At 41.1% G+C, this 20,183-nt stretch overlaps 1 protein-coding gene across 2 annotated transcripts in view; it reads left to right on the plus strand.

Annotated features, from left to right (window-relative positions):
* Positions 1–19,573, plus strand: part of LOC110070894 (uncharacterized) — a 65,894-nt gene extending 46,321 nt beyond the window's left edge. For both annotated transcript variants that reach the window (XM_078387405.1, XM_078387406.1), the window contains one exon: positions 15,123–19,573. In XM_078387405.1, the coding sequence (XP_078243531.1) occupies positions 15,123–16,509 (1,387 nt within the window). In that variant the 3' untranslated portion in view covers positions 16,510–19,573. The remainder of the gene's footprint in view (positions 1–15,122) is intronic.
* The last annotated feature ends 610 nt before the right edge of the window (positions 19,574–20,183 follow it).

The raw sequence follows: 20,183 nt of genomic DNA on the forward strand, positions 1-20,183 counted from the left end.
TCCCTTTGATGGGCTTCAGTTTGCTTATAAAGAAAATAGATCAACCGAGGATGCGATCAATACTGTGCTTCATATGGCTTTATCCCACTTGGAAACACAAGGGAATTATGTAAGAATGCTGTTCGCGGACTTTAGCTCTGCTTTTAACACCATTATACCCCACAGATTAATAGACAAACTTAAAGATCTTGATTTTCCAGATTCTATCTGTCTGTGGATTTTGGATTTTTTAACAAATCGTCCACAAAGGGTTAAACTGAATGACTACATCTCTACTGACAAGATACTCAGCACTGGCACTCCACAAGGCTGTGTCCTTAGTCCACTACTGTTCTCCATTTATTCATCGGATTGCACCAATAACCATCCCAGTAATAGGATTATCAAATTTGCAGACGATACTACACTAGTAGGACTTATCTCTGGGGATGATGAGTATGCGTATCGGGACGAGGTATTACAGCTATCCCGCTGGTGCAAAAAAAACAATCTTTTATTTAACATCCAAAAAACCAAGGAATTCATAGTGGACTATAGGAAAAAAAGAGCAGACATTCAGCCACTGTATATAGATGGAGTTTGTGTGGAACAGGTGGTTGAATATAAGTTTCTTGGGACTATCATAACAAATGACCTGACTTGGAGTGCAAACACCGCTGCGTTAATCAGGAAGGCACAACAACGGTTGTATTTTCTAAGGATTCTTAGAAAGCAACAATTGACTGAGAGTTTGTTGATCACCTTCTATCGGAGTTCGATTGAGAGCATATTATCCTACTGTCTCTGTGTATGGTTCACGAGCTGCACAGTGGCAGAGAAAAAGGCAATTCAAAGGGTGATTAAAACGGCCCAAAACATCATTGGCTGTTCACTCCCCTCTTTGGAAGAATTGTATAAGAACAGATGTAAGAGGAAGATATCTAACATACTGAAAGACTCCTCTCATCCGGGACATCAGCTCTTTAAATTATTACCATCAGGAAGGAGATTCAGGGTATTGAAAGCAAGGACAAGCAGATTCAAGAACAGTTTTTACCCAAGTGCAGTATTGAGTTTAAATGTGGGGCCATAGGTTTTTGGTGGAATTTAAATTGCTGAGAGAAAACGGGGTATCTATATTTGGATGGTGAAAGTTGTGTATATTTTAACTTTTTTTGTAGTGTTGTCCAGTTTTACTTTGGGGAAGAGCACCTCATTTCGTTGCACCCACTTGTGAGCGCAATGACAAATAAATTTCTTATGTCTTATGTCTTATGTCTTATGTCTTAATATCTCTTTTTTATCTATCTCCACTATCATTTTCCTCTTGTCACATTTCCCTCACCTATGTAAAAGAGTGTCTGAAGTTGCTGCCAACGTTTTTAACATGAATTTCTAATCGCTAACACCCTTTATTGCCAATTTTAAAATGCCATCTATAGAACATCTTTAAAACATTTTATCTCAGGTTTACTGATTTAGTCCGTCTATAGTTATTCCACATTCGAATCCAATCATCTGTGTCTATATTTTAGCCAAAATTTTGTATCCCTTTCATCATCACTGCTTTCACACTTTCGTTCTCAAAATTCTCTTCTGACAAAAAGATGCACTACAAAAAGATGATCTTCTCACTAGTATAAATCCACAGTTTATCCACCTGGACCTTCCTCTCATAAAAGTCCATTATTTTGTCTTTCTTCAGTCTTGATTCTAAATTTTCTTTTTCTGCTACTCCCACTGCTTTGGTGAATTGGTCTTTCTTCTGAATAGTCCGTTCCACGTCCTGTTTGAGTCCTGACATTACCGCCTTAATTTCTAGAGTTTGGGCTTTAATCTGATCTGTAAATTGATTAATAATGTTCATTTGAATCTCCTGCATCTAGTTCTTAAAAGAATGTGCCATTTCTATTTCTTGGGTATAAATTTATTGTAAGGTAACAATTTCCCGTTCCAAGTCCAGTTGACCCCTATTTGAGTTGAGATGAGTCCTTGTCTCAACCAGGCTGTCCCACTGGCACTCTTTCCCAAGTCTATTCCCAATTAAAAACCACTGAGAAACCAAATTATAATCATCCAGAACTCTCAGAAGTCATGAAAATACTGGACTCAAAGTAGCTTAGTTTGTGGCCTGTTAGAAAACAAATTAAATATGGTAGCAGGTTATCTGTTCAAGAGACCAAGCATCAGCTTTTAAGTATTATTGTTTTATTAGAAAAATAAAGATTTAAATAAATTCAGTTTATTGCAAAGCATAGCATTCAAAATCATTTCCATAACTAAGGTAGTTACAAATTTAGCAAATCCCAGCTACAAAAATAAAATAAGAAAATTACTAACTAAGAAAAATAGGTAAGGCAGAGCCTCCCTTTTTATTCTCCTACTATGAACTACATCCTAGCAAATTTCTGGGAACTCCAAAGTCCATTCAAAAATCTGTAATCCAAGGTAAAGTCCAAATATCCATAAGTCCAAAAATCCAAAAAAGAGTCCAAAAAGAGTCTCTCTCTCTCTCTCTCTCTCTCTCTCTCTCTCTGGAACATCCTGTCATTTTCTTCTCATGCTGGAACACCCCCCTTCTTCACTCTCCAGTGCTGTTCACCAATCAGGACAAAGGACTGCTCGTCTCTCTCCTCCTCCCTTTCTCATGAGATCGCAGGTGTTGTTGACATTCTTCCCCATTGTTATGGCTTTGGCTGTTCATCTTGGCCTTGGCAAAGCTAGCTATAAGATAACATTCCTAACTAGCTGTAAGGGAAAAACAGCATCTCGATGCTTCTAGTAAAATGACACAGACCAAGATGGATTCTTTCTACACCATTCCATGACTACAAATCCCATTTAGCAATTACATTCTAGCTTCCATATCCTAAACCATGACAACAATACCTTCCACAGTGAAGACAAGTGCAATCTCTTCCCTGTCCAGCTCCCTGATTTTGCTGCTTTCATGACTGCCTTTTTGCCTCAGCCTGCTGGACAAGTGTCTCTTCAAATTGGGAGAGATCATGATGCAACACCTACCTTCAGGCTGAACGCTCAGATGTCAAGGTTTCGATCTGTTTTTTTTTTTTGTATTTTTATTTTTTATAAGGGATAACAAAAAGGAAAAGGGAATTGGGATTGATGAGGAAGAGGGGAGACAATAACATACTTTCATCCATTCTGTACCTATTGCCATATCAAGATTTTAAATTATTCTATTTACTCTTTTCTGCCTTCTAGATTCAGTTCTCCTTTCAATATGTACTGTTCACAAGCTGCCTGTTGATTCAGTCCACTTGTTAAATAGATCCCATCTTTCTGTTGCCTTTTGCAAGGGATAGTCCTTCATAACTTCTGATAAAATGTCCATTTCGGCTATTTCCCGTATCTTTTCAATAAGATCTTCTTGTTTCGGTACCGTTGATCTTTTCCAATTTTTAGCATATAAAATTCTAGCTGCCGTAACTATGTATATAACTATATAATTCTTTGACTTATCTATATTTTCAGGTATCATACTCAATAAAAACAGTTCTGGGGTTAATGGCACTTTACAGAGCAATATTTGTTCCAACATTACATGTACTCTTTTCCAATATTGTTTCGCTACTCCACATGACCACCACATATGATAATAGCTTCCCACTTGTGATTCACATTTCCAACACTTATTTGATACATCTGTATACATCTTTGACAATTTTTCTGGGGTCATGTGCCATCTATAAAACATCTTATATATATTCTCTTTAAAGTTCACCGATCTTGTAAGCTTTATATTATTTTGCCATATTTTCAGCCATTGATCAATATCAATGTTATGCCCTATATTTTGTGCCCACTTAATCATACATTCCTTAACCATTTCATCTTGCATCTTAATTTCCAACATATAATTATACATTTTCTTAACAGTTTGTTCTTTTGAACCTAATAAAAGTTTGTCAAAAATCGTTTGCTCTAAGTAGAAGCCTTCTATTTTATCTTTTGTATATCTAGATTCTAGCTGTGCTCTAGGCCACCACTCTATATATATATTCTGTGACTCTAGCTCTTCTTTAGACTTTAGTTCACCATCCTTTTTTAATAGATCTTGATATTTTAAAAAGTTTGTTTTTGTCATAAGACTGGGTTGGATAAAGGCCTCTAACGGTGACACCCATGCAGGTATTTTGTAATAAATTTGTTGTACAATTTTTCTCCACATTCCCAGTAAAGCTCTTCTTATCATATGTGAATTAAAAAATTTTTGTTCTTTGTCCTTTTTATACCATAAATAGGCATGCCAGCCTAATTGCAAATCATGTCCCTCCAAGCTAAGTAATCTATCATTTTCTAGAGTTATCCATTCTTTTATCCAATCTAGAATACAAGCTCTATAATACAGAACCCAGTCAGGAAGACCAAAGCCACCCCTCTGCTTAGCATCTTGCATTGCCTTAATTTTAATTCTTGGTTTTTTACCTTGCCATATAAATCTCATGATTATCTTATTAAATTCTTTGAAAAATGACTGTTTTAATATTATAGGGATTGACTGAAATAAGTAGGATTTTTGGTAAAATAGTCATTTTAATTGCTGCAATTCTTCCCAACAACGATAGTTGTAATTTGTCCCATTTCTCCAAATTGTTCTGTATCTCCTTCATTAGTTTCATGTAGTTATCTTTGAATAATGTACTTGTCTTTTTTGTAATTTGTATTCCTAAATATCGAATTTTCTTCTCCTCATGAAAGTTCGTCTTCTCTATTAGCTCTTGTCTTTCATGTTCTCTCATGTTTTTGGTAAGTAATTTAGTCTTCTTTTGGTTTATTCTCTTTCCTGCCATGTCACCGAAAATTCTTAACGTTGTCATCAGGTCCTCTATTGAATCCAATGGTTCTTCCAATATGATAACTAAATCATCCGCAAAGGCCTGGAGTTTGTAGACTTGACCTTTCACTTTTAATCCTTTCAATTCTTTTTTGTTTCTAATTTGTTCGTTTAGTATTTCCAGAGTCAAAATAAACAGGAGTGGGGAGAGTGGGCACCCCTGTCTAGTACCTTTCTGTATTTGGATTTCTTTTGATAGTTCGCCATTGATTTTTACTTTTGCCTTTTGCTCCGTATATATTGCTTTAATTAGTTTCATAAATCTTTCTCCAACCTGCAGTGTTTTCAATGTGTGCATCATAAAATTCCAGTCAAGATTATCAAATGCTTTTTCCGCATCCAAGAATATCATAGCCATCTGTTTCTCCGGGTGTACTTCATAGTATTCCAGGGCATTTAAAACTATCCTTATATTATTCTTCATCTGTCTTTTAGGGAGAAACCCAGACTGATCTTGATGTATCAAGTGGGTTAAAATTCTTTTCAATCTAGTTGCCAGGATAGTCGCATATATTTTGTAGTCCACATTCAACAATGAAATTGGCCTATAATTTTGTATTTCTTTACCTTCCGTGTTTTCCTTATGTATAAGAGAGATTGTTGCTTCAGTCCATGTTGCTGGTATTTTCCCTTCTTCTTCAATGCATTCTAGAAGCTTTTTAAATGGCTGGAGAAGCACCTCTTCCAGTTCTTTGTAATATTCTGCTGGTAGTCCATCTGGGCCTGGTGCTTTCCCATTTTTTTGTTTTTTAAGGGCTTCTGTAATTTCTGCATACGTTATAGGCTCATTTAAGGCCTGAATTTGTTCTTTAGTCAATTTCATTTTATTGTGCTTCAACAAATATTCTTCCTGGGCTTCTCCATCCACTTCTTTTTTCTCATATAACTTCCTATAAAAATCTTCAGCAATTTTCTTTATTTCTTCCTGTTTGAATTTTTCTGTTCCCTTTTCGTCTTTCAAAGTTTGGATTATTGTCTTCTCCTTCTCTTTCCTTAATTTGTATGCTAACCATCTTCCTGGTTTATTTGCATTCTCAAAAAAATTTTGCTTTGCAAATTTGAACTTCTTTGCGGTTTCTTCAGTGAGCAATATATTTATCTGATGTTGTGTAAGTTTTATCTTCTCTATAAGTTCTTTGTTTGTTGGGTTTTGTTTCAACTGCCTCTCCTCTATGGCTAATCTACTTTCCAGAGTCGCATATTTTTTCTGTCTTTCTCTTTTTTGTTTAGCTGCAAATCTTATGGCTATTCCTCTAAAAAAGGCCTTACTTGCCTCCCATATCATAAACATTGAGATATCTGGTCTCATATTCTGTTTAAAGAAAAAGTCCATTTCTTCTTTTACTTGTTTCTTAAATTTTTCATTTTTTAGATGTAATATATTCAGCTTCCAAGTGAATTCTCTTGTTCTACTTCCTATTTGTAACAAAATTGGGTTATGGTCTGCAAATGTATTCGGTAAGATATGTATTTGTTCCAACTCTTTCATTAGGTTTGTTGATATCCAACATGTATCAATCCTTGACCACGATTTATGCCTGTTAGAGTAGAAAGTATAATCCCTTGTCTTTGGATTACATGTTCTCCATGCATCCACCATATTTAATTCTTCTGCTAATTGTAGGAAATTTCTTGGAATTGTGCTTCTCTTCTTTCTACTAGATTTTTCTGTTTTTGTGTCTAGTTCTCTGTCGAAAACAGCATTATAATCTCCAATTATGCAGTAATGATCATACTCTTTATTTGCCAATTCTCGCTGCAATTGTTTATAAAAGTTTTCTTGATTTCCATTTGGTGCATAAATATTGACTATTAGGAATTTCTTAGATTCTCTTTGGATTTCCACCATTACTATCCTTCCATCCTCTGAGGCAAAAATTAGGGAGGGCTCCCATTCCTTCTTAATAAAGATAGCTACTCCTTTCTTCTTTTTGCTCACGTCTGAAGCCGCAAATAGTTTTCCTAATCTTGGCCATTCTAATAATTTCAAATCCTTTCTTTTCACATGCGTTTCTTGGATGCATATAACATCAGATTTCTGTTTCTGCAGTTGTAGAAAGATCTTTTTTCGCTTTTGGGGTGAGTTTAGGCCGTTTACGTTTACTGATAAAATCTTCAGTTGTTTTCTAGTCATCTTGATTTAAATTACTATCCTTTTGTTTTTTCTTCATCATGCTTCTAGTACATCTTGGCTCTATTGCTTCTTGTTCTTCTGTCTCTGTTTCTGATTCTGCTTGTGATAGTTGGCTTTGTTCCTCTCGAGATCTTTCTTCTGATTCCTTGTTGTCAGTTTTTTTTAGCTTCTTCTCATTTTTTTCTATGAAGTTTTGTGCCTTCATCGGGGATGTTATGTTGTATCTCTGTGTATCAATCCGAAAAAATAGCCCTTCTGGTGTTAGCCATCTATATGAGATTCCATTTTGTTGGAGTAGCTGTGCCAAAGATGCATATTCCTTTCTTCTCTGTCTCACTTGCCATGGGATTTGCTTTAAGACATTAATTTTCTTGTCTTCTATTATCAATTGTTTTTCTTGTGAAGCCCTTAAAACCTTATCCCTGATTGCCTTCTTCGTGAATCTCAAATGTACTTCTTTAGGTAAATTATTTTTTCTAACATATGCTGTACTCACTCTGAAGGCTGCTTCCAGACCTTGGCGGAATTCCGCTACATCCATCTCTATTGCTGGTGCGAGGGCTTCACTCATTACTGTCTCCAAGTCCTCAGATCCCTTTTCTGGTACATTTTGGATTCTTAGCATCTTAAGAGCACGTTCCATTTCCAGCATTATTAGCCTGTCCTGGCATTGCCTTTGGTCTCTCTGTATCTGCTGTACACTTTCTTCAGCTTTATCTAGTCTGGTGTCTGTATTTTTCATTTTCCCTTCTATATCTTGTGTTTTAGTTTTGATTTGTGTTACCTGCTCCTTTGTCTCAGTCAATTCTGCCTGTATATACGTCATTTGGTTTGTCATTTCGGTCAATCGTCGATTAATTTGATCAAATCCTGTGGACAGCAGGTTCTGCATAGTGGTCTGCCATTCTTTATCAGACTTTTCTGCTTCCTGAGAGGTTAATTTCCCTAGTGCTGATGTTTGGGCTGGAGAGGTTCCTGGTGTTTGGGATTTGGGGTTGGGGTTCGGTCTCTTTGCAGCCATTATGAAATCAACCCCAGTTCAAAACCTACTATCAACCACCTTCCCTTAACCTTCCCAAATCTTTGCCCAATATTGTAATGTATATATATCACAGGTTTTTTTTTTTTAAAAAAATTGGCACTTTAAATTTCAACTTCCATATACCACATCTCTTGAATTGTCCACCAAGTCCTTCTGTGAGGATCCAGGCTCCGTAGAACCCCAAAAGCCCAAGAGTTAATATCGTGGAGAGTTCTAGTGTCCCAGGGGTTTTTAACCAAACGGTTGGATGCGCTAACACAGCAGGGAATTCAAACCATATGCAGCCTCACCCAGATAAAAGGCAATCTTCCGGTATTTCCAACTTCTACTGTTTTTTCCAGAACCAGATTAGTAGAAAAGGATAAGAAGAAGAAACAAAGAAAGGAAGAAAAGAGATCTTGCCTTTCCCACCTCAATATTTCCACAGTTCAGTTTCGTTCTTGCTGCAAAATCTCTGAAGAAAAGGGAAAAAAGCTCCAAAGTCAATTAGATATATAAAATCTGCCAATAATATTCTGCTTTCCTCCAGTAGGTGTCTTCCTCTCCTCACGCACAGTCTATCCAGTTCAATACATTGTACATCCACTTAACAACGGCTTCTCCTTTCAGCAGACAAAACAAGGGGGGGGGAGTTTTCTCTCCGTAGAAATAAACCTGGCAATGATATTCTGCTTTCCTCCAGTAGGTGTCGTCTGCTCCCCATACACAGTCTATCTAGCAGAGTCGATTGTACATTGTAAATCCACTTAACAAAGTATGTGGCGGGGGGGGGAAATTTTCCCCCCACAAAGATAACATGTCGTCTCAAAGCTTCGGTACTCGATCTGTTATTAAAAGTTCTGTCAAGTACTTTGCCACAGTCAAACAGGATCAGTCCACAATTATTTAGTTCATCAGCAATTCCCAGGCACAGTCTTATTTTCTGACCTTGGCACGGTCCAGCCAGAGTTAGTTTCGCTTTTAGGCTAGTTCATTAAAATAGGACCGTGCTTCAAAAGATTTGCCGCTTCTAAGCTTTCTTTCGGTCTTATCTCTTTTATCAGTTCGTTAGCTTAAAAGGCTCCAAGTTTTATTTATTATTGTCCATTTTTAACTACAATCATCAGCTCTCCTCTTTCCTCGGAAATTCCGGAGTACTCACTGCTTTTGGTCACCAAAATGGCGCTTCCGTTCCAGCTTGTGCCTCTTTGATCTCTTCAGAGGGAAAAAAGACAGGCCGCCGCCCCTCAATTCTTCCTCCGATGCCCACGTTCGGTCCAGAAGAACTTCTCCTAGCTCTTCCTCCACCCTTTTGGTCTCCTAAGGGTGCCAAGCTGGTCGGTTTTCGGCATTCCTCAGGAGCTTCACCCGAGTGCAGCCAAACAGTGCAGTGACAAGCTCCGCCTCCGTTTCGATCTGTTGAGGTCCATTCCTAAGGCCTTCAGATCCCACTTGCAGATGTCCTTGTATCGCACTTGTGGTCTCCCTCTGGGGCAATGTCCCTGCACTAATTGTCCATACAGGAGATCTTTTGGAATCCAACCATCAGCCATTCTCATGACATGCTTAAGCCAATGTAGACGTCGCTGTTTCAGTAATGTATATATGCTAAAAATTCCAGCTCGTCCTAGGACTTTGACCTGCTAGGTGATACCAAAAATGTATCGGAGACAATGCATATGGAAGGTGTTCATCTTCCTCTCCTGTCATGCACAAAGGGTCCAGGACCAGTAGAGGAGTGTGCTCAGGACACAGGCTCTATAGACCTGGATCTTGGTATATGCCGTCAGCTTCTTGTTAAGCCATACTCTCTTTGTGAGTCTTGAGAACATGGTAGCTGCTTTCCTGATGCGTTTATCCAGCTTGACATCTAGAGAGAGGGTGTCAGAGATGGTTGAGCCAAGGTACACAAAGTCATGAACAACCTCCAATTCTTGTGTGGAGATGGTAATAGAGCAGGGGTCAGGGAAGTTTTTTATCTCCCCCCCCCAAAAAAATTTATACATGCCAACATTACCCCCTTGATTTGAAAGGAAAGAAATCATACATTATTTGAATTCAAAATCTTATTGAATCTACACAGGCTGTGCACCAAACTAGCAGGATATATCATCAGTATCAATGGCTGCCAGGCGATGTGCCGAACTAGCAGGATGGACCATATTTAATAAAGATGTGCACAATTTTTGCTGGAAAACATTGCACATCAGCTATGGGGTGGTATAGGGAGTAGTAAGTTGTCCAACGTGCCTGGCAAGTTGCATTCCCTGGTCAGATGCTTGAGAAAGGAATTTGTCAGGAAGAGAGATTGCTGTCTGAATTTGAAGTTTTCCGGTGATCCTTTGCTGACAGCCCTACTCTCCTGTAGGATCTTGCCCCCCCCTTCCACTGTCCAGAGGAGGGCAACTGAAATGGTTAAATGTCTGGAAACCATGTCCTACGAGGAGTGTCTTAGGGAGTTGGGAATGTTTAGCCTTACAAAAAGAAGGTTGAGAGGGGACACGATAGCCATGTTTTAATCTTTGAAAGGATGTCACATTGAAGAGGGGACAGGTTTGTTTTCCAGGGCTCCAGAGACTAGGAGACGGAGCAATGGTTTCAAACTACAGGAAAAGAGATTCCATCTGAACATTAGGAAGAGCTTCCTGATGGTCAGAGCTGTCTTGAGGTGGAGTAGGCTGCTTGGAAGGGTGGTGGAGTCTCCTTCTTTGCAATGGAGTCTGACCCGCCATCCATCTCCATTCTGCTGGATTCTACCCCTTGTTTGACCTAGATGGCCATCCAACATGCCCCTTCCTATCCCTCCTGTAGAGTTTGTCATCTGGGACTGCAGCATCCCACTGTTTCTCTGAATCTCTCCAGGTTTCCATTATGACCATTATTCCATTATGGCCACTGTATCAATCTTATATCTACCCTCCAAATGTTCCAGCTCTCCCATCTTTGCTGAGAGGTTTGGGGCACTTGCCTAAAAGCACCTGCGTATGGGGGTCCCCCAAGAAGGGCTGCTTGTTTTCTTCTCCTTCCAGTGAACCAACAATTCCATCCCATCACGCTCCCAGTCCTAATTCCTACACTGTAATCACTTTGTTGTTCTCTACTCTCTCCACCCTCATTCTACAGGGATGAGGAGTCCTGAAATGGATGCTGCTCGGCTCCTGTCATCTTTCCTCCCATGTTCAATTTAAAAGCTGCTCTGCCACCTTTTCTATGTTACACACCAGCAGTCAGGCTCCGTCTTCATTCAAGTGAAGCCGGTCTCGCTTGTACAAGCCCGGCTTGTCCCAAAACATTAACGAGTGCCAAATGAATCTAAACCCTTCCCCTTGACACCACCGTCTCATCCACACGTCGAGACCTCTGAGCTCCGCCTGCCTAGTTCATCGTGCATGTAGAACAGGTAGCGCTTCCAAGAACGCTACCTTTGAGATACTGGCTTTGAGCTTCCTCTCTAACAACCGTAATTTGGCCTCCAGGACCGCTTGGCTACATTTCCCCCATGTGATTGGTGCCGACATGCATCACCAGTGCTACTTCATCCCCAGCACTCTTTACAACCCTCTCCATGTGAGACGTAACATCCATAACCTTTGCACCAGGCAGGGTAGACACTGTGCAGTCCTCACAACCGTCTCAAACACCACACTCTGTTTTCTTGACGATCTAACCGCCCATTACCAGAAACCCCCTAACTCCCTCCCCATGAGGAGTATCCTCAATGTGACTGTGTACAGGCCCATCAACTGAAGAAGGGGTCTCCTCGAGGGTGTGGTTTCCCTCTTGTCAAGATTAGCGTCCTCCAATTCCAGCAGCTGAGGAGCTGCTTGTTAATGGGTGGGATGATGCCTGAAGGTCCCTGGAGGTCTCACCATGGTCCCTCTCTCCCTTCCTCTGCTTCTCCCTGTCTGCAACCAAGCCCTCAAGGGAGCAAATCCATTCCCTGAGATCCAGGAGAGCTCCTTGCAGGGAGGACACACCCCTGACTTTTGCCCAAGTGGCGTAAAGTCACGCATGTGACCCTCGGAGCAAAACACAGGATAACCCCCAACTCACTGCTGGCTTCCTGACTGCATGCTGGTCTTTGTTTCGAGCTTGCCAAACCTCTCCTCAAAGGACGTGAGAGGCAGTATCTGGAGCCCAGGCTTCCTCGCCCTGCAGCTGAACTCCCTGTGTCTTCTTAGCCTGCACTTGGTTGCTGCATCACATCTATCCACTTTTACTCTTCCTTTCTAACACTGTCCTTGGTATTTATTTTTGCTGACCAATCCTTTAATTCAAATATTTGTTTCCACTTTAATCAACTTTGAGAAGTTCCTTTCTAATTTTCTACAAACCTAAGTACAATCATTGGGGAGAATAAAAGAATGAGGATTTTTTTAAAAGAATTTAAAAATTGATCTTCGGTACATTCATTTTAGACAAGACAATTCTACCAAAGTCTGATAGCTGACCTTCCTATAAACATTAAATTTATTTGTAATTTCTAATTTCAACTTCTCAAAATCTTGTTTTTTAAAATCTTTTCATATTTAGTAATATTTATTCCTCCTTATTCTAATATATATAGTAATAGTATTTTTCATCTTTATTCTAATTAAAGGAGGTCATCTCAGGTTTATTCCAGTTCATTTTGTCCTTTCCCCACTGATTACAGTTACTGCTGATAATGCTGATCTCTCCTTAAGATGCATGTAGAGCTGTGTTTCCCAACCTTTTTTTGAGTCGTGACCGCCTTGTATAATGACTAAGTGATCTGCAATTCCACCTCCCACATTTTCTTTTACAAGGCATTTTAATGGGAGAATGAAATTACATCAAAATAGACTTTTCAGAATAGAGTTCTACCCTAATGATTAAAGGAGGGCTGCAAATCTACCTTTATTTATTTATTTTATTTATTTTATTTTATTTTATTTTATTTTATTGATTTATGTATTTATTTATTAATTTATTAATTTATTAAATTGATACCCCACCCATCTAGAATGAAGTCTACTCTGGGTGTCTAACAATAATAGATAAAATATAACCATTATAATAAAATAAAAATAACAGTAATAACATTGTTCAAGATGGGGAAAATAATTAGGTGATGACAGGAGGGAAACCCTGCCTACAGAGCCAGGTCTTAAGTTTACTCTTAGAAACACCCGGTGAGGGAGCCAGACAACTCTCCGGGGGTAGACTGTTCCAGAGGCAAGGGGCCATTGCTGAGAAGGCCCAGGTTCTTGGACTTTCTCTCTGGGCCTCCTTGAGTGTTAGGTCCCTTACTGGCACTTCCTACCTAGAATGAGGGATTTGAGTAGATCTAGGTGGGAGGAGGCGTTTCGCTAGACATCGAGGTCCTAAACCATTTAGGGCTTTATATGTCTTCTTTAACACTTTGAAACCAATGTGGAAATCAACAGGCATCCAATGCAAGGGAGCCAGAGTGGGGGAACTACAGTGGAACCTTGACTTACAAATGACCCTCCTTGTGAATGATTCGAGTTATGAACAACTCAGTTCGTGTAAAGTTGCTTTGACTTGCAAGCAGAGCCTCGACTTACGAATTAAAAAAAAGAAAAAACCTTTCCTGGCCCTTTTTTTGACCTAAGTTAATCTTAGGTCAGGGATGTGGTAGCACTGTGGGCTAAACCGCAGAAGCCTGTGCTGCAGGGTCAGAAGACCAGCAGTCGTAAGATCGAATCCACGCAACGGAGTGAGCGCCCGTCGCTTGTCCCAGCTCCCGCCAACCTAGTGGTTTGAAAGCATGCAAATGCGAGTAGATAAATAGGGACCACCTCGGTGGGAACGTAACAGCATTCCGTGTCTAAGTCGTACTGGCCATGTGACCACGGAAAGATTGTCTTCGGACAAACGCTGGCTCTGTCGCTTGGAAACGGGGATAAGCACCGCCCCTAGAGTCGAACACGACTGGACAAAAATTGTCAAGGGGAACCTTTACCTTTTTAATCTTAGATCAAAAGAAGAAAAAGAAGAAAAATTCACCCCCTAGTGGCAGAGTATGGATTAACTGGCTTTGCATTAGTTCCTATGTGAACTAATGCCTCTACCTACGAACAGCGTCTCAACATACAAACGGAAAACAGCAGGTATGGATTAAATGGTTTTCAATGCATTCCTATGGAATTTTTTTCCTCAACTTGCGAACTTTTCAATGTACAAATGCTGTTCCAATACGGATTAAGTTTGTAAGTCGAGGTACCACTGTATGCTGATGTTTTCTCACCCCAGTGAGAAGTCTGACCACTGCATTCTGGACTATTTGAAGCTTCCACATCAGTCTCAAAGGCTGCTCCATGTACAGCACATTACAGTAGTCTAATTTTGACATTACAGGCGCACATGAACTGTCTTTCCTTCCTTCTCTATGACTCAGGTGGAACCTGAATGGATCTTTCCTTATCCCTGCAGATTTCTGACATAGTTGCTTCACTTCTTTTTCTAATCTATCAGATGATGAACAGGAGAAGAGGAATTTCCCAGGACCACGTGGGGCATCCTGGGCAGGAACTCATATTCAAGCAAGAAAACAGAGAATTGAAAATGCAAGTGGGTAGGAATCGACGTCAAATGAAAGAAGTAACGCAGGGGAGAAAGCACATAAAAGCATGTCACCTCAGTAGACATCAAATAACTCACACTGGGGAGAAACCGTATAAATGCATCGAATGTGGAAAGAGCTTTAGTCAGAGTGGTGCCCTTAGGAGACATCAGAGAATTCACACTGGGGAGAAACCACATAAATGCACGGAATGTGGAAAAAGCTTCACTTGGATTGGTAACCTTAGGTTGCATGAAAGAACTCACACTGGGGAGAAACCACATAAATGCATGGAATGTGGAAAGAGCTTTATTCGTAGTTGTCATCTTAGGTTACATCAAAGGACTCACACTGGGGAGAAACCACATAAATGCATGGAATGTGGAAAGACCTTTAGTCGGAGTGGTAACCTTAGGTTACATCAAAGGACTCACACTGGGGAGAAACCACATAAATGCATGGAATGTGGAAAGAGCTTCATTGACAGTAGTAAGCTTAGGTTACATGAAAGAATTCACACTGGGGAGAAACCATATAAATGCATGGAATGTGGAAAAGGCTTCACTCAGAATGGTAGCCTTAGGTTACATCAAAGGACTCACACTGGAGAGAAACCACATAAATGCATGGAATGTGGAAAGAGCTTTATTTCAAGTGGTGAACTTAGGTTACATAAAAGGACTCACACTGGAGAGAAACCACATAAATGCATGGAATGTGGAAAGAGCTTTATTTCAAGTGGTGAACTTAGGTTACATGAAAGAACTCACACTGGGGAGAAACCACATAAATGCATGGAATGTGGAAAGAGCTTTAGTACCAATGGTAACCTTAGGTCACATCAAAGGACTCACACTGGGGAGAAACCACATAAATGCATGGAATGTGGAAAGAGCTTCATTGACAGTGGTAAGCTTCGGTTACATGAAAGAATTCACACTGGGGAGAAACCACATAAATGCATGGAATGTGGAAAAAGCTTCACTCAGAATGGTAGCCTTAGGTTACATGAAAGAACTCACACTGGGGAGAAACCACAGAAATGCATGGAATGTGGAAAGAGCTTTATTTCGAGTGGTGAACTTAGGTTACATGAAAGAACTCACACTGGGGAGAAACCACATAAATGCATGGAATGTGGAAAGAGCTTTAGTTGCAGTGGTACTCTTAGGATACATGAAAGAACTCACACTGGGGAGAAACCACATAAATGCATGGAATGTGGAAAGACCTTTAGTCAGAGTTCTACCCTCAGGGTACATCAACGAATTCACACTGGAGAGAAACCACATAAATGCATGGAATGTGGAAAGAGCTTCAGTCAGAGTGGTAAGCTTAGGTTACATGAAAGAACTCACACTGGGGAGAAACCACATAAATGCATGGAGTGCGGAAAGAGCTTTTGTTGCAGTGGTGATCTTAGGAAACATGAAAGAACTCACACTGGGGAGAGACCACATAAATGCATGGAATGTGGAAAAAGCTTCACTGAGAATGGTCATCTTAGGTTACATGAAAGAACTCACACTGGGGAGAAACCACATAAATGCATGGAATGTGGAAAGAGCTTTATTTCGAGTGGTGAACTTAGGTTACATGAAAGAACTCACACTGGGGAGAAGCCATATAAATGCACGGAATGTGGAAAGGGCTTTAGTCGCAGTAATGTCCTTAGATTACATGAAAGAACTCACACTGGGGAGAAACCACATAAATGCATGGAATGTGGAAAGGGCTTTAGTCACAGAGGTAACCTTAGTAAACATGAAAGAGCTCACACTGGTGAGAAACCATATAAATGTATGGAATGTGGAAAGAGCTTTATTTCAAGTGGTGAACTGAGGTTACATCAAAGAACTCACACTGGCGAGAAGCCCTATAAATGCATGCAATGTGGAAAAAGCTTCAGTTACTGTAGTAACCTCAGGTCACATCAAAGAATTCATACTGGAGAGAAACCACATGAATGAATGAAATGTGCAAATAGCTTCAGTCAGAGTAGTAACCTTAAAGGTACCCTTGACAGTTATGTCCTGTCGTGTCCAATTCTACATCACCTTTTCAAGCCGTAGAGCAAGCGTTTGTCTATAGACACATTGTATCTATGGACAAAGCTTTAGTCAAGAGTGGTAACCGTAGGTCACATCAAAGAATTCACACTGGGGAGAAACCATAGAAATGTGTGGAATGTAAAAAGAATTTCAGTAGGAGCAGTTATCTGTGTTCATAACAAATAAATCATGTCAATGCATCAAATGTGGAATGGTTTTATTAAACAAATAGCCTTGTTGTAGAATGATTACATGTGGAACCTTGTGTTAAACAAATGAGAATAAGAATATATTGTACAGTGGTGCCTCGCACAATGGGCGCCTCATAGAGCAATGAATCCGCTCTACGAGGCCGGTTTTGGGATCGCAAATGCGATCGCAAAACGGTGCCCGCATAGGGCAAAAATTGCAGAGTGAAAGTCGGTAAGCGGTTCGCTTACCGACCTTCGCTTTGCGACCCGCCGATCAGCTGTCCGGCGGGTCCAAAATGGCCACCGGAACAGCCTAAATGGCCACGCACAGCGTTTTTGCGCCATCAGTAGACGAGGGGAGGGCGGGAAAAAGCTGTGCGCAGCCATTTCGGCTGTTCAGGTGGCCATTTTGGACCTGCTAAGCAGCTGATCCGCAGTCTCGCTGCGGCTGAAATGGCCGCGCGCAGCGTTTTCGCGCCCTCCCCTCGCTTACCGAGGGCGCGATAATGGCTGCCGGACGCGGAAAAGCATTGCTGTACGGTTGAGTTTTCGACCATTTGGAACGCATTAAACACTGTTTAATGTGTTCCAATGGCTTTATTTGATCCGTACAGCGATGCTTTCACACAGCGAGGGTTAATCTGGAACGGATTAACCTCGCTGTGCGAGGCACCACTGTATAATGAAAGCTTTTACAAAATGAGTGTAAAAGGAGAAAAAGATGGATGTTCTAAGGCTAACTGATGAAAGAAAAGCAAGTAGTGAAGAGAGAAAAGCTATTTGTTTTATAAAGCTTTACCCTCATAAATAATGGTAGTCATTGAATTTTGAAAAGGATAGCAACAAATATATATTCTATATTATTTGTGAAGAACTAGGTGTTTCTTTGCTACTGTATTGAGAGTACATTGCTTTGGAATGGCAGGGGTTGTTGAAAGGAGTGGAAATTTTGTTCGAACTTTTGAGTTTTTCAAGCTCTGGTCTTTTCAGGCCCTGGACTGCACTGGGTCAGAGGTGAAGAAACCCGTTGATCCTCAGCCTCTGAGCCTCTCAGAGGCTGAGAAAACCAAGCCTGCTCGCATGAGCAATTTCTTTTGAGGTACAGGATTCCTTTGAACCTACCATATAGTAAGGCTGCAGGCATGACATTGCATCTGGCTAGGGAGAATGACCCTCCGATTTTGTGGACAATTAAGCAGGGAAAGAAAGGCAGCTAGCTTTCCAATCTTAAAGGGGATATGGAAAAAAGTTAGCTTACTTCTAGTGGTACTCTGTGAATTCACACAAATGGGTTCATCCTGCGCCTGCACAGGATGTTCAGAAGATTCTAGAGCTTTAGAAAAAAGAGTCAATTAAGCTTCCCCCGAGTGTATATAGGCTCCCCCTCCTCCAGCTTCCTTTCAGTTTCCTAAGTCCGCCGTTACCGTATAAAGAATAGATAAGCAAGGTATCATAGAACGGTATCGTAACAGACAGAGGGGAGGAAGGGAGGGATGTGTGAATTCACAGAGTACCACTAGAAGAACCAAAGTTACAGGTAGGTAACCTAACTTTCTTCATAGTGGTCCCTGAATGCACTCAAACGGGTGAATAGCAAGCTGTACTCACTAGAAGGAGGGCCGTCACGATATCAAGGATGACAGTATCGCCTGTCCAAAGGCCGCACCACTTTTGGCTCTGACATCCAGGTGGTAGTGTCTGGCGAAGGTCAGTGGGTTGGCCCAGGTAGCCGCCTTGCAGATGTTCTGGATATGGACACCTTTGAATAGAGCTGTCGAAGTGGAGACCGCTCTGATAGAATGGGCCTTCAATCTGTCCGGTACAGGCTTGTTGGCAAGCTGGTAAACCAGCAGTATAAGCTGTACAATCCATCTGGATATTGATTGTGGAGAAACAGGAGCACCTTTATGTGGTCCATGATAACACAGGAGGAGACGCAGGGAGCATCTAATGTGTTTGGTGCGATGAAGGTAGAAGGCAAGAGCTCTTCTGACATTGAGAGTATGGAGTTTGCACTCTATTGGAGTGGACGGAGAAGGAAACCATGTTGGGAGCACAACGGGCTGGTTAATGTGAAAGTCTGATACAACCTTCGGTAAGAAGGAGATGTCGAGGTATAAGGTGACCTTGTCAGGATGCATTTGAAGGTAAGGAGGGTCTGACCGGAGTGCAGCTTGTTCACCCGCTCTTCTGGCTGATGTGATAGCCACGAGAAAGGCGGTCTTCAAGGAAAGCAATTTCTCGGAACACATAGCCATGGGTTCAAATAGTGGCTTGGTAAGGGCTTCCAGTACAAGTGGAAGGGACCATTGTGATACAATGTACTGTGAAGGAGGCCACTGTTACATAACAGCACTGATGTTACCTGTCTGTCATGGGTTTGGAGGGAAAGTTCCATCCTATGGGGAGTGGAAGGCGGGACATCAGGAGGAGGGGCTGTACTGTATAAATATGTGATGCCTGTGTGGTGAAGAAGAGATGCTGAGACAGACTGTGAGACACTGGGTTGGGACGAAGCAGCAGCTGGGGAAGAAGAAGCTGTTGTGGGAGTCTGGGTGTCTGACAGGGTACTACTGTGTGTCAGAGTACCAACCTGATAAGTTCAGGTGTCTGTGGGTTAGCCAGAACTGATGGGTTCAGGGTCTGTGCTTTAAGTTAAAGGTTCTAGGTGAACCAAACTGTATGCTTGTGTGTGTGAGAATAAGCCACGTTACTTTATTTTATTCAACTGATTGTTTTATTTACCCTGTTTGTATTTAAAATAAACCTTATTCTTTTGTTGTTTAAAAATCCATCCCTGGTCTGTGTGACTTATTATAGGGAATGGTTGGTGGCAGCTTAGTAACTGTGTGATAGATCCCAGTAGGTCTGGGTTTGTCACATTGATTGGTGTCCAGCGTGTGGGATACGACTGGTCCAGTTGTCCAGCGGTCCAGCAAAGCCTTGGCAAGTGTGCCCAGAGCAAGGGGGGTCTAGTCAGGGACAGTCTGAGGCGCGTAGGTAATCTTCTAGGTGTACCTCACGGGGAGGTGCACTAGTAGAAGAACGTGCCAACTGGGGAGACTTAGATTAAGGTGCTCTGAGGCAGCCTGATTTTGGCGGGAAAACGCTGAGGCAAAACTGCGTAGCAACAGTGAGCTAGCTTGCCAGCTGAGAGGCCCAGCAGAGGGGGGTAGGCTCTGACTCGATACTGTTGCAAATTTAGTGCTGAAGAACAGCAGCAATCTCTGGGGAGAGCTGGTTCTGAGGCAAAAAGGAAAAAAGTGGTCGTTTTATTTTGAGGCTTGACTTTTTAAAGCAGCCTGTTCTGAGGGGGGTATGCCCTTGACTCGAAGCCAAGTAGCAGACATGAGTGAGGTGAAAGACCCCCAGATTGACCAAGGTTCTGAGGATGAATTTGGC

This window comes from Pogona vitticeps, chromosome 2, assembly GCF_051106095.1.
Source record: "Pogona vitticeps strain Pit_001003342236 chromosome 2, PviZW2.1, whole genome shotgun sequence".
Lineage (NCBI taxonomy): Eukaryota > Metazoa > Chordata > Lepidosauria > Squamata > Agamidae > Pogona > Pogona vitticeps.